Here is a 17,180-nt window from a genome sequence, read left to right on the forward strand (position 1 = left end):
TAGCCCTGGTGCCCAGGAAAAGGAAAGAACTAAAGGACGATTTCTAGGTAAAAATCTCAAAAGCGTCTGATGGGACAATATCTTCCAAAGCTTGGGAAAGCAAGTTCTCCCGAGCTCCTCGGTGGGCGGGCACATTGGTTAGGGCACCAACCAGGTGGCCCGTGGCAGGGCAGCCAGGAAGCTGACGCAGGGGATTATTTGGAGTGGCGTGCTTGGGGTCCTGCCCGGGGATGGGCAGCGGCCAGAGTGGCGGCCACCAGGCCTGGGGCCCAGGGAGGGAGCTTGGGCTGAGCCCTGGGGGGGAGCTGCCTCCAGCTTCTGGGAGAGAAACGCAGCCACCGCCCAGCGGAGGCCTGCGGCTCCTTCCTTGCCCCGCGCCCTGTGCTCTGCCCGCCCCGAGTCTGTGCCTCCCAGGGGAGCTGAGTGGAAGTCGGGGACACAGACAGATCGTTTTCCTCCAGGTGGGCCCCCTGGGGCGCAGAGAGCAGAGGGGCGAACGTGAGACCCGCCTCAGAGACCGGCGACGGACAGACGGCATCGGTGTTCAGTGAACGCCCTCGGACGCAGCACCCCCGCTGCTAAGAGCTCACCCCGCGGAGAAACGAAAACGCACGGCAAGCAGAGAAACACAGAGCAGGAGCGTTTTTGCACGGTGGAGAGCTTTGCTGTGGACGAGGCCGCGAGCGAGGCCCTTGGCACTGGCCCTCTGGAGGACCCCGTGACTGTCCCTCTGCCCTGGCCATCTGACACTTAGGAAAGTCGGTCAAGCGAAGGCACGGTCACAGAGTTCATAGGAGACGGCGGCACTGGAATTTCAGCCCGGCCCACCTGACTGCAGCTGCCGGGACTGCCTGGGCGCAACCCTGGCCTGTGGCGGAGCGGCAATTACCGGGAGGGGGGCCCTTTGGAACGGAGGGGTGCCGGATTTCCAGCTGCTCTGTGGCTGGGTCTCACGTGCCCGAGCAGAGCCGGCGGGGCCGGGGCAGGGGGGGCGGTCCCGCAGGCGGGGCCCAGGCGCTGGAGCGGTGGCCGGAAGGCGTCTGCTGCTCTACTGCTCTACTGCTCTGCTGTCACCCTCTCGAGAGCATTGACCACCTTTCACACGGGGACTCGAATTCTCCCTGTGCCCTGGGCCCCGCCAGCCCGCGGCTGGGCCCCGCCCCGCCCGACTACCTAGCCAGCCGCACCTTCCCAGGCCCCAGCTCCTGCCTCGCTCTCCCGCCTTCGGAGAGCACGGCCTTGGCCCTTTCCCGAGCTGTGTAGCTCGCCCACAGAACTCGCTTGTCTTCTCTTTCCTCTCAGGAAGGAAGAAAACGATTCTTTCACCTGCCCGCTTCGAAGTTCGCTGTCAAGTCTCTGGCAAGAAAGCGGCCCTTCTTGGCACAGTAGAAAGTCACCTAGATTGATTCCTGCTTCTTCTCTCCAGTTTAAGAGTGTCAATTACGAGTCCTGGCCAGTGGCTCAGCTGGTTAGAGTGCCGTCATGATACACCAAGGTTGAGGGTTCAATCCCTGGTCAGGGCACATGCAGGAACCAACCAGTGAGTGCATAAAATAAATGGGACAGCAAATTGATGTTTTTCTCTTTCTCTTTTTCTCTCTCTTTCTCTAAAAAAAGTCAACTACGTGGCATAAAGGTTGGCAAAAGATAGTCTTCGGGCCAAATTTGGCCCAGGGCCTGGTTTTGTCCTGCCTGAGAGCTCACGAGAGTTTTTATATGTTTAAGGGTTGTGAAAACTAACTAACAATATGCAACAGAGAAAGCCTCAACCAGGGGCTCTCTGGCCCTTTACGGAAGTTTCCTGGCCCCGGATCTAGAGAAGAGTAACAACCTGCCTCCCTCTGCACTGACGCCACGGCAGAGGTGAGTGCTTGGGAGCTTCCGCAAGAGGGCCCTGTGGGCCCCGACCTCCACTGCGTCCTGGCCCTGGACCCCTCCCAGCCTCCCGCACAGGGGCGTCACCCCTCAGCTCCTCGCCCTCGGTCACCCAGAGGCTCCTCTGAGGGGCGTGGTCCCGAGCTCATCACCTTCCAGGAGAATGGTGGTGGTCTGTGCCTTTGCCAGAAGCCAGCCTGCGACCCGGCCAGGGCAGCAGGAGCCAGGGAAAGGGCGAGGGTGCACGAGGCCTCCCCGCAGGGTGCTCCTGGGAGGGAGGGGCAGGGCCGCAGGGGCCGACGCTGGCCGTCACACTGACTGCAGACGCTTAGGCAGCTCAGCAGAGTGCGGCCCTCTGAGGCCTGCTGTCCGTCCGCACGGACCAGGAGCCCGAGTGTCTGGGGGGCGGCCCAGCCCAACTCCTGGGCTGGTCCTGGGCCCCACGGCTTCAGGTCACCACCCCCTGTACGTCGCCCTGGCAGTCTGCACCCTGCTCCCCTTACCTCCCGGGGGCCTTGCCCCTGCCCCTCCTCCCGCAGGCTTGCTTTCCTTCCGCTTCCTCTGGCCTTTCTGGGGCCACTAGGGGACCTGCCGCAAAGGCCTGCCAAGGGCGCGGGGCGGCGGCCACCAGGTGGGCCAGGTGAGGGTGTGTGGACTGCAACCATGCAAAACAAAACCGCTCAGTGGGCCTGCTTTTAACCCCCGAATGCCGGACCAGGGCAGCGCTGTGCAGCGCCCTTCCGGGAAACCAGCACTTGCCGGCCAGCTCCAAGGGCCGCCGCCGCTGCCGCCGCCTACCGCCCAGTGCCCCTGGGCGCGTGAGCTTGCCGTCAGCACGCGCGGAGGACCCCCCAGCCCGCAGGCGTCCCGCGGCCCCAGCTTCCCACAGAGTCCCTGGAGGTCCCGGGGGGCCTCCGCCCGGTCTCCAGCCCCTGCAGGACTGTACCTGCGTTCTTAAACCCGAGATGCAGACCCCGGCTTCGTTTCCATCCCGCCACCCTCTGCGCGACCCCTGGGAATGGCTGTCTGTCCAAAGTTGAAAGCAGTGAGCGCGCGCACACTGAGAAGTGCGCTAGTTTTGTTCCGCAAGTACACATCTGAGCTCACACTGGAAAGAGTCACTGAATTCGAGTAAAACTTTTACAGTTGACATTTCTTCTTTTTTAATGCATTGTTTAAAACTGGAGAATGACTCAAGAACAGACCACATCAGTGGTGCAATTCTCTCTTTTTTCCTAAATTGTATCTTTTACACACAATACAAAAGGATTCATGAACTTCCCCCTTGTTTGTACTGTACTTCTAAAATAATTTTATTTTACTCGTATATGGTCAAAGTTTGTGGACAGAAAATCCTCTTTCCGTACTTACTTTCTGGCCATTCTGTTGTGCACGTCCCTTCACGATTACGTAAAATCACGTGTGTTAAACGACGCACTGCAAAGACGCTGAGGTCCATCCAGGCAACGACACATTGTTCAGCACCGAAAAGAAACGGGCTGTCCAGCCGTGAAAAGGCGTGGAATGAACACCGAATGCACTTCCCTAAATGAGAGAAGCCACTCTGAAAGGGCTGCGTGCTGTGCAATCCCGACTCTGGGACATTCCGGGAGAGGCGAAACCACAGAGACGGTGGGAAGATCAGTGGCTGCCAGGGGGAGGGGAAGGCGGGCTGCAGAGTTGGCGCCTGTCCCGGAGCTCGGGGTCTGCTCGAGGTCGCACTGTGCGAGCGAGGGTCCGTGTAACCTGACTCTGCTGTGTGCCAGGCATCGGCCCCCCCGGGGGGGGCAGGGGGGAGGAAGATGCTCTTTCTCCCCCCAAGCTGTGCCAGCTGCCCGGCCCTGGAGCTCTCCCCCACACCCCACCCCACCCCACCCCACCTGCCTGCCTGGCCTCTCCTCTTCATCATTCAGGTGTCAGTGCTTGTGCAGGGAGACAGGGTCTCTTCTTCTCTGCTACTGAAAGTCTGAAGAATGCTACTGTGGACACACATTAATGAAAGTCGAGTCTGCCCAGTAGGTAAGAGAGTCAACAACACAGCATACCGGTTGTTAGATGAACTTTCAAGTTCAAGTTCTGCGTTAGGTCAGACAGCATTGCCACCTAGTGGGCAGTAACACATTCTCCCCGGAACTGTGTGCCATGGATACTGTTTGGTAAGCTGCTGTTTCAGGTGTGAGGGCAGGAGGGGAAAATGGCCAGTTCCCTCCCAGCTCCGCCAGCTGTCCACTACAGTGACCCTTCGACTCTGCCCTCTGCCCCGCTCACCGATTTCACGTGGAAGACAACGTTCCTTCCTGGCGCTTCAGTTCCGGAGAGGAACAGCACCATCATGAACTTTGCTTCACACTTTACCTGGAGCAGACGACCTGAATGTAACTTTTTATGTACTCTCGAATATTGCTTACCCATCTGGGCTCTTGTCGGTGACCCTTTTCATTGCCTGCTGGCTGGTGACACGGGCCGTCAGAGTCCCTATGTGGACTGGCTGGCGTTTCAAAGTCGAGGGACATGGTACTCACACTTGTCACCGTTCTCACTCTGGAAACTCGGTTTTCTGAGGTGTCCTTTATGAATTTAGATTTCCTCAAACAAAGCCAGAGTCGTCCTACTATGCTTTGTACATTTTCAGCTGCCAAGAGGGCCGGGGAGGGAGGTGGCAGGCAGGCACCAGGGTCGCGGGCAAGGAGGGGGCAAAGCGCACGTGCTCAAAGCGGCGCGGGGTGGCAGGAGAACGAGGAGTCAGGAAACGGGAATGCAGGCTTCCCCGACACCTGCGGTAAGTGTGACGGACGCCGGTGGGTCCGTTGCACCTGTAGCATCCAGCAAACGCGAGAACAAATATCGGAGACTTTCAGGGTATCAAAGATGTTACTTTATTGGCCAAGTTTAACCTGCGCAGGGGCGAACTCTCACAGTGTCCAGCGACTCAGTGCCCACAAGGGGCTGCAAACGAGAGCCGCGCCGAGCGCTTACAACTACGTCCTTATACAGGGGCGGGCAAGCAAGCGTTTTACACAAGCAGACGTGGCAGTTAGCAGTTTGCTTACAAAGACCGCACGCGCGGGAATTTCAAACCAAGCATTCTTGCACAAGGCGGGAAGGCAGGGTGTCTGTTCACTAACCTAGTAACCTCCTGGCTCTAGCTAGCGAGGTTCCTATTTCCTCACGGTCCAAGTGTTTCCCCACTCCTTACGTTCCCCCGTTTTCTCTTGGGGTTTGTCAAACCCTTGACTCTTCATCGTTAGGAATAATGGTATAGGGCTGAGGTAGGACCATCAGCTTTACTACTTCTATTCTTTCTTTAATGAAGGCTATGACTTTATTTAGAATGCAAGGCCCCATAGTAACTAATAACAGAAGCAAAGGAAGGGGTCCTGCAAGTGCAGATAAAAGGGTGGTTAGCCATGGGGAAGTACTAAATATAGAGGCATACCAGTTGGAGTATTCTTCTTCTCCGTCTCTCTCTTTGAGTCTTTTGGTTAAAGTCTCCATATTCTCCCTTATTACTCCTGAATGACTGGCATCAAAACGGCATTCTTCTCCCAAGGCAGCACCAAGTCCTCCCTGCTTGAGGAATACGAGATCTAGTCCTCGTCTGTTTTGGAGAGCTGCTTCTGCTAGGGAGTCCACTTGACGCTCGAGATATGTTACCCGACCTTGAAGGAGAGAGATGTCCTCGGTAAACATCTGGGACGGCTGTCTGAGGCTGGTTTCTCCTGACACGAAAGCTGCTGCTCCCACCGCAGCTGACCCCGTCACCCTGACAGTGGCTACAACAGGGACTAGTAGAGGAACCCTCTTAGCTCTTCTTCGGTTGGCTGCTCAGTCCCACTCGGAGGAGGGACGACTGGCCTTGCCGGCCTAGGGGGCAGCCCGCTTCCCGGCCCCCTCAGGAGAGGCCTGCCGAGTCGGCAGCTTCCTAACGGTGAAGAAGGTCCCTGGGTCAGGGCCCGCAAGATACAGCCTTAGCCCCCATGTCCTTCCTTTAACCCATTCTGGGTCGCCTGGGTTGAGGACGGTGACAACTGTTGGATTACAGTTATCTGCAGCACACTCGGAGCTTCCCTTGCCGGGTTGGCGTGGTATCCGGCTGAGGGCGATATGCTTATCCCGCCCCCCTCCTGGGCTCCAAGTCTTAGCCAGGGTCTCACAGCCCCAGGCCTTACAATAATAGTCATCCAGGGACCCACAAGTTCGGCGTCGTCCTCTTGGCGGCTCAGGGCATCCATAATGGGGGCTAAACCAGAGGTTTCTATTCTTTAGGGCTGAGTCACACCTGGCTCCGTACCCTAGTGTGTAGGACGAAGGGAGGTTATCCCCGAGAGGCCCGTCCTCAGAGGCATGGTTCCGCCAGGCTGCATCAGAGTCACAGAAATGGTCGGCAAAGAACTTAGAAAAGTCTGTTTTTAGGGAGACTGGAGCATTTTCCCATGTCCCATTGGTGGCAATCACTGTACCATCAGCAGTTCTAATTAAAACCCAGTCTTGTTTGTCTCGTCCCGAGCCGGAGCTGGCTAAACTCCAGGACACTACCAGCCCTAGGCAGAGGAGAAGGTGAGTTTCAAGGGTTCTCCTGGCTTTTGTTTGACCCGCCATTTTTGCTGGCTGTCTTCGGGAGGTTGGGCTGGCTTGGTGTGGGAGAGATGGATCCGGTAGGGTTTCTCAGCCACCCGAACTGCGGAGGGGGTACTTAGCAATACCTGAAAGGGTCCAGGCCACCGAGGCTCTAAGTTGCCCCTCCTATGGTTCAGGGTCCACACCCACTGTCCAGGTTCTGGTGCTTCTGGTAGTTCGGCACCTTCAGTCTTCTCTGCCTTGATTGCCTGTCGGAGGGTTCGCACCTCTCGTCGAATCTGCTGCAGTGCCTGTAAGGACTTTAAAAAGTTATGATTAAGCCCTGGCTGGCATAGCTCAGTGGATTGAGCGCGGGCTGGGAACCAAAGTGTCCCAGGTTCAATTCCCAGCCAGGGTACATGCCTGGGTTGCAGGCCATGACCCCCAGCAACCGCACATGGATGTTTCTCTCTCTCTCTCTTTCTCCCCCCCTTCCCTCTCTAAAAATAAATAAATAAAATGTTAAAAAAAAGTTATGATTAGACATTTCTAGTTCTTCAGTGGTCAGTCGGGGCACAAGTGGTACTGGCTGTCCCAACATGATTTCATATGGTGTCCCCTTTTTCAAGTAAGGGGTACACCGTGTTCTCAAACGGGCAAGAGGGAGTAGCTCCACCCAGTTTTCGCCGGTCTCCTCCCTTAATTTAATTATGGTTTCCTTAAGAGTCCCATTCATTCTTTCTACCTGTCCTGAGCTTTGCGGTCTATAGATACAATGTAATTTCCACTTAACACCCAATTTCCTGCCTAGTTCCTGTGATGTGGCAGGTATAAAGGCTGGCCCATTCTGATGAGGTCCGGGAGACAGGAGAAGAGACAAATAATACAAACCAGCAAGGCGACAGACAAGGCAATATCCCTCACACTCGAATTAGGCATGTCATTCAGAAGTCAACTTGTGACACAGCGCGCAGACAAAACGAGACACAGAACCCAGTGGCTCGCCCGCCTGGCCTGCCCTCTCTCGAGGTGATGTCGACCTTGGCTAAGGCTGCCCGACCAGAGTCCGGGTTAGACTGCCAGCTGCTATGCCGTAGGATCGGACACAGGATCCGCAGGTTAGGGCCCTCTCATGCCCCGTAGGTTTCCCCGTGGGGCTACAAACACAGTCACTCACCAGCACGTTCACTCACACGCTCAAATATTTCCAGCGCGGCGCGGCGCAAAGGGGAAGGGAACCTCACGTGACTGGTCACTACTTAGTTCCCAAAACCAAATTCCAGGGGCGGCGTCCCGCCTCTGGAGGTCCCTGGGTAGGCTACCGGCGAAGCCCCACCTACTGCCTCAGGGTTATTTGCTCCGGAGCCCAGAAACCAGAAACCGGAAGAGGGTCCTCGGTAAAAACTTACTCAGCTCGAGCTGCCCGCCCAGTCTGCGAACCGAATCTCCACCGAGAAGGGCGATCTCGCTGGGGCCTCCAAATGTAGCATCCAGCAAACGCGAGAACAAGTGTCGGAGACTTTCAGGGTATCAAGGATGTTACTTTATTGGCCAAATTTAACCTGCGCAGGGGCGAACTCCCAAAGTGTCCAGCGACACGGTGCCCACAAGGAGCTGCAAACGAGAGCCGCGCCGAGAGCTTACAACTACGTCCTTATATAGGGGCGGGCAAGCAAGCGTTTTACACAAGCAGACGTGGCACTTAGCAATTCGCTTACAAAGACCGCGCGCGGGAATTTCAAACCAAGCACTCTTGCCCAAGGCGGGAAGGCAGGATGTTTGTTCCTTAACCTAGTAACCTCCTGGCTCTAGCTAGCGAGGTTCCTATTTCCTCACGGTCCAAGTTTTCCCCTACCCCTTACAGCACCACGTCCACAAGGGTGGCTATGGGAGGACTTGGCGGACTGGCAAGAAAAGCCGGCCGCAGGGCTGAGGTCTTGTCGCCCCGAGTTGCAGGGCAGCGGTGCCCGAGCGCGGCCCGACCCCTAAGAGTCAAAATGCAAGAAGACCGAACGTCAAGGCTCTGCCCACGGCGGGGAGCCGGCGGAACCAGGCTGCGCACAGACACGAGGAGCCGCGCACTGCGGACGCGACACGCCCTCCCGCCGGTGTCCGCGGCGGGCGGAGGCAGCTCTGATTGCTCCGCAGGGTCGTCCGGCGAGCGGTCCGAGGTCAGGGCCCGGGAAAACGCCCGGACCTCCTCTCGCAGAGACGCGCGGAGCCCACCGCGCCGGCGCAGGCAGGGGCGGGGCCAAGGCGGGGCCAAGGCGGGTGGCGATTGGTCGGACTTGGGCGGGCCCCACCCCTGGGGGGGTCACGTGACCGTCGGGGCGGGCGCGCCGATTAAGCGAGGTTTTCCAGCCGCGCGCGCGCCGCGTCTGCTCCGCTGCGGTGGGGAAGGGTGCTGTCCGGCTGGGGGCGTTGTGCTTGGCGCCGCGGCCAGGACTGAGCGGTTCCCTTCAGCGAGTGAGAGTGGTGGCTGCCTCCCTCTCGCGTTCCCGCCCGCCGGAATCGGCCCTCCCGGGACTCCGCGGAGCAGCGGTAAGTGGAGTTTAGGAACTGTGGCTGGAGCCGGGCGGGGCTTTCGGTAGGGCACGAGGCTGCCCCATTGGCTGGGCCGATTTTGGCGCGCTCCTTATCCGCGCTCCCCATTGGCTGGCGCCCGCAGTGGGAGCCCTGCGACCCCGGTGGGTCGGGGACTGGAGGCCTTGCGGCCGGCGTGGTGCCGGACTCTGCCCCGCGCTTGACTGTCGGGAGGCGGGACGGAACGCCCACCCTCTGGACTAGCGACTGGCGGTGATCCGGGGCGGGGGAGGGGGTGGGGCGCACGTTGGGCTCCAGGGGAAGGTCGCCAAATCCTGGTCCCCGGTTAAATAGCGGCACTGGTGTTGGGGACACCGGTTCCCCTGTGTGTCAGCAATTTCTGTGGACCCAGGCCTGTGCCGACGTCCTTAATCTAGTTGAAAAGAACGGGGGAGTCAAGTGGGTCGCCAGGCTGCAGACGGGAGTGCGACAGACATGTGGAGGCTTGAACTTACCTTGATCGGCGGCTTCCAGCGTTTGTAATGGGACACGGGCGCAAGCACACTTACATCGCAGTTCAAGACGCAGCCATCCGGCTGCTTGGGAAGATTCACTAAGCAGACCCAGGTCCTCGCATGCCCTGCACTCCGACGTTTTCTCGTCTTTTCATTTTCATTCTGATCAGTTATTTTTTCCAAATTGTTGGTGATCCACCGAATGGGTGTGGGGTCCCGGGCCGCGCGACCCGCAGTTTGGAACGCGTCACCTTGGCTCATCCTAGTGGGTGCCGAACAGCATTTGCTTCACACGAAACGGCATAGAAAATCGGGTGCATCTCCTGAACTTTGTAGTTTGCGTCTGTGTGCCAGGGCACACGGTAAAGTGTGCACACAGTGGGTCACAGTCCAAGTCTGAAAGCCCCCGTGCGGGGAGTCTGCACTGGGGGAAGATCATGTGGAGACCCCCCCCCTCCGAGCCTGCGGGCCATGGGTCAGGTTTCAGTGGGTGGGCTCAGTGGTGTGAGTAACCTCATTACCTGTCCCTTTATCTGCTGCCCTCTCTTCCCGGCTCCCGGGGGTGTCTCCTACAGGTGCAAAAGCATGCACGCTGAGCCGCTAACAAGTGACTGCCAGAGCCGAGCTGGTCACACACAGGAAAGGGCGCAGTTGGGGTGCTGCCCTCTGGGACTGATTTGGGCGTCCCCAGCTGTCTGAGCTTCTCCTGTCCTGGGACATTTCCCCGCTCTTTGAGAGCCCCGTGTTCCGCCCAGGACACCAGAAGGCTTTGTGCATTTGTGTAGAACATACACAGTTTTCCAACCCGAGTTATTGCGTGAGTGCTTGTGTAAAATGCAGACTTCAAGGGTCACTACTGACTTCTGTCACTTCAGTGGTTGGTGAGGCCGAGAAATGTGGTTCCACCCAGCACAGGTGAACGTCCAAGCTCCGCCTGCAGGCACAGACCACATTCTGCTTTTGTGTCCCCAGGTGCACCATGCATCCCGCCATGAAGCAGAAGCAAGAAGGGACCCACGGGCGCGTGAAGGTATGTGGCAGGTCACGTTCCTCCGTGGGGGAAGCATAGGCCCACGAGTGTTTGAATGTGGCTTAGCCCAATTTAACCTGGCTGTAGTTTCTGCCAGTTTTAAGTCACTTAATTTTTGGCCAGAAGAAAGTAACAGCAGAGAACCATTAAAAAATTGGTTACAGTCAAATAAGTGTTAACATTCCTGCTCCACGGGCATGGGCTGTCTTCCCATTTATTCCGCTCTCCAGTTTCTTTCAGCCGCGCCGTGTAGTTTTCGGAGTGTTGGGCTTCACACTTCCTCTGCTGATCTTCCCCCTAAAATGTTTTCTTTTTAATGCGACCGTGGGGGGAGTGGCTTCCACACTGTCCCTGTGCTAACTGCCCCGGGTAGAAGCCCAACTGATTGCTGCGCCCCGAACCCCGAGAGCCTGCCGAACCCGTTTGTGCCGGCGCTCCTCAGTGCGCTCACTCCGCGGGGTCTTCTGTAAACAGGATGGTGCTGGTCATTACTTTCCTCATCCTGCTCACGGATTCCCTGGTAACTCACTGTGTGCCACACTCTGGGTGAGTGTGCTCCTGGGTGCTTTTTTAAGAAAGGTTCACAGAATCTCACATTGTTTTCTAAAAAAGATGAAGGCCCATCATATAGAAGGACCTCTTTGGTTGCGATGACTCTGTGATTCCAGTGCATCATCTGCATAAAGAAAGAGGTAACAGCAGTATTACACTTGGGGGGAGAGAGGCTATGAAGCTTGCATTACACAAGTTAAATCTTGGAAACTGTCTTGTCTTAGGAAGCTTCCAGCGTTGTGTTTGTTCCCACTCGCGCGGAGACTGTGGGCTAATCTACCTTCCGTCTGAGATGCGGGGGTGGTGTTTGTTCTCACGGTAGCTGGCCTTTGTTCTTCAATGAAGCAGTGAGATCAGCAGCAGCAGGAGAAACTTGACCGTGGGAAGGCCGCCCCGGCTCTCGAGGGGCCATGGGCAGCCAGCCGCTTTCTCACGCGGCTCCGGTGTCCCGCTCCCGCTGACCTTGTTTGAGCGCCCGGCGGTGTTTGCTGTCCCGTGGTGGCAGAAAAGCTAGTGACTTTTGGCAAAACTAGAGAGAGCTTTCTGAGCAGGAAACAGGCAGGGGGGCATTTGCATACTACAAGGGGGGCTGTCTTTTCCCCAAACAGTGACATGGGCCCCCTGCAGCATTCGGTGTGCTGCCCCCTAGCGAGCGGGCCTCTCGCCAGACTGCTGCTGGGGGGGGGGGGGGGGGGGGGCTGTTCCTGGCTTTGTGTGAGCCGTGTTCTCACGCTGCGTTCCTTCGGTGATGCAGGGGAATGTGTCAGGTGGCGGTCCTGATGATTGGGGGAAGAAGTGCTTTGCAGTGTGAATAATTCACCCCCCCCCCAGTTTACCTACTTTGTCCGTTTTTACCACACACCTGTCGTTTGGGTGATATGATGCACTCTTAGAATTTCTTCCAGCTTTATTATAATTTTATTTATTTTGTATTATAATTTTAGGGAAATGTGTGTTCAGTTGGTTAAACCGATGTCTTGTTTACACGTAGGTGTGTATATATATATATATAGCTGACCAGATACAGGGTGGGCAAAGGTAGGTTTACAGTTGTTTGTATGGAAAACAATGCAATAATTAGTAAGTTACAATCCAGGAATAATTAGTAAGCTATAATACAAGATGAACTGTGTTTCCGGCACTCTCGGCTGTGAACCTGCTCTGCCCGCCCCGTGTCAGAGGTCTTAGTGTTCTCTCCTGCTGCACTGAGCAGGGCTTGAGTGACCATGCGGCACTCAGTGACCAGGCGCGAATTCTCTCGACTTGCAGAGCAGCCCCACCCCGAGGAGGACCCTGAAGATGATCCAGCCCTCCACCGCTGGGCCCCTGGTGGGACGGGAGAACGAGGTACGTGGGAGCTCCGGGGCGGGCCCCCTTGTCAGGGACCCTGGGTCGTTGACGCTGGGAAGTGATGGAAGAACGGTCACTGCGTCTTCCCCGCCGGAGGGGCTGTTACTTTAACTGTTCACCGAGGAAGTTCAGATTCGATGCAGTAGAACGTAATGTTGGTAGAACTGAGGTGCCGTAACATGTTGTGAATTAACCTGCGGGAAGAGTGTCTGGGCGTTGTGAGAACGGAAAGGTGGGCTCCTCCGTTAACCTCTGGGGGTTAGTGGCAAAACCACGGGCGAACGTGTCTGGGCTTTTGCGGGTGGGAAATTCTGCCTTTCCGTGGTGCCGAATTATTTCGGTAAGAAAAACGATTTCAGTGAAGCCTTACACCTGAGTCTGAATCAGAACAGTTGCTGCAAATGAGATTTATGAAATACACCTACACATTTCGGTAGAGTTTTAAATTGTGATTTTTTACTCAGGAAAATCCGAAGATGTCAGCGGGACACAGATAGATGAGCGCTCCATTTTTCATACGCAAATGACAAAACCACCCAGCTAGCTTTTTTATTTCCTAACAAATTTATTAAAGTGATTGTATGTTCTTTTAAAAATTTCTGCATAGTTATATTTGCCCTCTACACCATCTTTGACTTTTTTCTTCTGATATTCTTACCTTCTGCTCTTAACCAATGGCTGCTCCTCCTCCTTCTCCTCCTCCTCACTTTTTCCTCTGTCCCTGGACTCCAGCGATGCCTCCCTCCCTCCCGCGGTTCTCCCTTCTCCCGAGCACACGGTCTTCAGGAGCCGTGCCTGCTCTGCGCCCAGGTCCCCCAGCGACCTCGTGCGTTAGGTCGGAGTGAACGCGACTGACGTGCGTGTCTCCGTTGCAGCTGGTGAAGGGCTTGTCCAAAGCGAAACTCGGGGACGGCCAGCCGGCATCGAGGAAGCCCAGCCCTGGGGCTGCTGCGATCGCAGAGCCCAGCGCCGCCGGAGGGGTCGCCCGGGAAGCGCTTGACCTTATGGTCACAGGTAGGAGAGAAGCAATTGTGATGAAGGTCGGTGTTGCTTGTTACGCCGCCGTCAGGAATTCTGCCCACGGCCTCTGCAGCTGGGGGCACGGTTGGTTACATCGGTTCCTGGAACGCTTTGGTACTGTTTCTTCTGGTTGTACACACACAGACACTGAATCTGAGCAAGTCGTACTTTTTCCCAAGATCCAGATGTGGATGAGGTAGAAGAGAGAAGGGTCGTGATTGATGTGGCATCTTGGATACGAGTCTTTCCAGGAAAAAAAAAGTGTCTGGGGAGTGACCTTGAAGGAGGGAAGTCGAATGCAGGGGAGGGGGGGGAGGGGCTCGAGGAGGCGCGGCCTGGGGCGTGACAGGCGCCGGAGGGGACGCCGGCGGCGGGTCTGGACGTTCCGGAAGGCCATGGGTGCTGCTCTTGGTGAAGAGAGTGGAGACGCAGCAAAGCGGACCGGGGTCCGCAAGGCCCCCCAGGCTCTCTCCGACCTGCCTGGGGGACCCCGAGGAGAAAGGTCAGCAGGGCCGACTACGCAGGGGCAGCGGCCGGGGAGGGGCTGTGCAGGCGCCAGGAAGCTCTTCGGGCGTGCTGTGGGTGGGCTGCCAGGCTTGCGGCCTCACTCGGGTCTGCAGCGGTCGGCGCCGGGGGCACGGGACCCTCGGGTCACACGCGGAGACGGGCAGCTCCACCCCGTGTCTCCGGGTTGCTACAGCAGCCGCACGGATGACAGCGATCAGTCCGTGTCACCGGGACACGGAACTCGAACGACAGGCCCTCGGCGGACGGTCTGGGGATCCTTAAAATGTGGGGGGAAATGAAAAGAGGAAAGAGTGGACCCAGTTTTCTAACTCTACGTGTATAAAAATGGGTGTTCCCAAGATTACAAATTGTTTCTTAAATAGCAAACGTGCCGGGGCTGTTACAGCCGCATGGAGCAGTGGTGGTTTTCACGGTTACGCATGAAGCGCCCATTTATTTCAGAAAACCCCTCCTCTGCGTACTGGAAGGAAATGGCAGAGCGACGGAGAAATGCTCTCCATGCAGCACTGCAGGAGAACGAGAAAGTAAGCACTTAAAAGAATTTGTGCCGTTTTTTTAATCCTCACTCGACATGCGTATTGAGTTTAGAGAGAGGGGGAGGGAGGGAGGGAGGAAAACCCGGATGTAGGGGAGAAAGGTTGCCTTTCGCGTGTGCCCTGACCAGGGATCGAACCCGCGACCTTCTGGTTTATGGAGCGACGCCCCAGCCCACCGGGCCGCATCGGCTGGGGCGCATTTTTCCATCTCCGTGTTCCATGTGCTGCCTAGTCCGTTCGGGTGGAGCAGCACAGACTGGCTCTCATTCCGGCCTGGGAAGAGCGGCGCCAGCCGGGCGACTGGTGGCACCAGGGTTGTCACACTAAACGGAGCCTGTGGGGCGGGAGCCGAGGACAACGCCTGTGTCAGGGCTTTGCCCGGCGCGGCCGCCGGCTGCCCCCTGGGAGGGCGGTGTCGGGTCCGCAGCGCAGAGCTCTGCGGAGCACCCAGCCTGTTCGCGTCCTGCAGCTTCACAGAGAGATCGAGCAGAAGGACCAGGAGATCGCCCGCCTGAGGAAGGAGAACAGGGAGCTGGCCGAAGTGGCGGAGCACGTGCAGTACATGGCGGAGCTGCTGGAGGTGGGTGTCTCCGCCCCCGCCCCGCCCCGCCCCGCCCCGCCCCGCCCCGCCCCGCCCCGCCCCGCCCCCTCCGGTGAGCCGGAGTGTGGCGGCCCTGCCCGGCGCGCGCTCCCCGCCCGGCCCGCTGGTCTGTTGCGTGAAGCGGGCGGTGCATCCTGTTGGGGCTCCCCCCTCGTCTCGCAAGGGGGGCGCTAGGGTCTGCGAGTGGGTGTGCGAGGGGAGTAGGGAGCCAGAGGGGGTGTCCGCACCCACAGTGGCAGCCGGGAGCGGCGAGGCGCTGTTTAGTATCGTGAAGCAGGAGATCATCGGTGTTCTTGCGGGGATGCACCCAGAGTTACCTGTGTCCGAGAGGTTGCGGGAAGGTATTGTATTTCACAGTGCACAGACTTTTAGACAGTTTTTAATTTAATGCCAGCGTGACGGTACTGTTTTTTATAAAACTGTCCATTGGTACACTAAGTAAGTTTGGTGGTCTCACCTTTCTTTAAGATTCAGAAAAGGCTGATTTGTTTGTAAGAATTAGTCTCATGATTGTTACTTTACCAGCCTTCACCTAGAAAGTCAGTCTTAAACTTACTCATGTTTGCAAACAAAAGCACCTTGCTGACTGATGACTTCCAAAGGAAGCCGCGTACTGGGGTGCTTCCGCGCTCGGGCCGTGCGGACTCGGGCGTCTGAGGTTTGCGTCGGGAAACACGCGGCAGCGCCTCACGTGCCCGGGAGGGTTGTCCACGGCAGTCGGCAGCGCGGGCGGCTGGCCCCACGCCGCGGGCAGCGCTTGCTGGTTCCGTGTGCGAGCGTGTCAGTGCCTTAAAGGCCCAGCAGCCGGCGAGCCGCTGTGTGACTTTGCTGAAACACGACCTGCCTGCGTGGTGGGGACTCGGACAGAACGCTGGGTTTGCGGGGCCCTCAATCGGGAGACGTCACGAGAAGAACCTCACTGGGGCTTTGAGGTCAGTAGTTTCAGCGTACTGATGAGGGACGTGGGTTTGGAGGCCGTTACGATAAACTTTTGGTTTATTCTTTAAGAGACTGAACAGCAAATGCCTGGCTGACTCCGGGTCACCAGAGAGTCTGGACTCCGACTCCGAAGGGGAGGCTGGCGAGGACTCCGGGGCCGAGGGCTGCGCCACGGAAGCCGTGTCTCCCTTCCCAGACACGGAGCCGCCCTGCGCGTGAGGGTCAGGAGCATTCGACATGAGAAACACGCCAGCCAAGTTCAAGTTCACCTCCACTGCCGGTCTTTGTAGCAGCGCAGATGCCTGCGTACTGCAGGCTTGAGATCAAACTTCCTCGTTTGAATCCCGGGACCCTAATGTTGTATCAAAGTACAAATACTATGTATTTTTATTCTGTGGTGTTTTATGTAAATAACGTTTTCTCGATGTCAGACACTACCTGTGTGTGTGATAAATAAACTTCAGTGTCCTTTTGAGCACTGCGTGCTTTTTGGAAAAATGACATCTAAGTAAAATCTATGTGGTTTTATGGTTTTCTTTCTGTTCCTGTTGTTTCGGAGGAGACGAGGAGAGAATGAATTGGCACCTGTCCCTTTTTAGACTGAAACAGTTGAGGTGTCACTCCTGAGCCTGGTCGTTACCCCAAACTCGCCGCGGGGACTGTTGGTTCCCGGGTATCTCTCCCGAGGAGTCAGGACGGAGGTGAGCACACGTACCTGAGTGGGAAGCAAAGGCCCCGCTGGCCAGGGCGGCCGGACTCCTGGGACGCTTATGGGGGGGCAGGTGAAGTCCAGTGCGGAGACGCAGGAAGAGCCGGGGGTTCCAGAGCCTTCTGTTCACTTGTGGCCCCTTTGATACGGTAGAAAGCATACATGTACAGGAGGAGCAAGAATTAAGAGCAGCGTGACATTAACTGGGGGTTCCCTTCAGTCCTCCCAAAGAAAGGACAGTGGAGTATGCAGCACTGGGACCGAACGTGTTCTGTGAGGAGCACGCAAGGGCCCCAGTAGGGAGTGGCCACAAGGAGCAAGGTCAAGGTTAAAGGATTCCCCCTTAGGCAGGTTCTTAGTCCTTACAGATTTTTCCCCTTATTTTCAATATTGAGATGACGCCTCCCTCTTATTTTACTCCGGTGCCTGAATGAAGTCTTAAAAA

The 17,180-nt window shown here is 57.1% G+C and overlaps 1 protein-coding gene and 1 long non-coding RNA gene across 2 annotated transcripts; one reads left to right on the forward strand and one right to left on the reverse strand.

Moving 5' to 3' along the window:
- Positions 1-4,711: 4,711 nt before the first annotated feature.
- On the reverse strand, positions 4,712-8,043 carry LOC123804441. The gene is made up of 3 exons (XR_006783161.1): positions 7,842-8,043; positions 6,045-6,752; positions 4,712-5,534 (listed from the first exon to the last, which is right to left on the reverse strand). It is a non-coding gene; the product is annotated as an uncharacterized LOC123804441 (long non-coding RNA).
- Positions 8,044-8,770: 727 nt separating this feature from the next.
- Positions 8,771-16,501, forward strand: GMNN (geminin DNA replication inhibitor). The gene is made up of 7 exons (XM_045816829.1): positions 8,771-8,973; positions 10,443-10,500; positions 12,322-12,399; positions 13,278-13,416; positions 14,392-14,474; positions 14,956-15,066; positions 16,096-16,501. The coding sequence occupies exons 2-7, from the start codon at positions 10,450-10,452 to the stop codon at positions 16,243-16,245; spliced, it is 612 nt and encodes a 203-aa protein (XP_045672785.1). The 5' UTR covers positions 8,771-8,973; positions 10,443-10,449; the 3' UTR covers positions 16,246-16,501.
- Positions 16,502-17,180: the final 679 nt, after the last annotated feature.

Source organism: Phyllostomus hastatus, unplaced genomic scaffold (assembly GCF_019186645.2).
Source record: "Phyllostomus hastatus isolate PE091 unplaced genomic scaffold, TTU_PhHast_1.1 phas_scaffold_216, whole genome shotgun sequence".
In the NCBI taxonomy this organism is placed as follows: domain Eukaryota; kingdom Metazoa; phylum Chordata; class Mammalia; order Chiroptera; family Phyllostomidae; genus Phyllostomus; species Phyllostomus hastatus.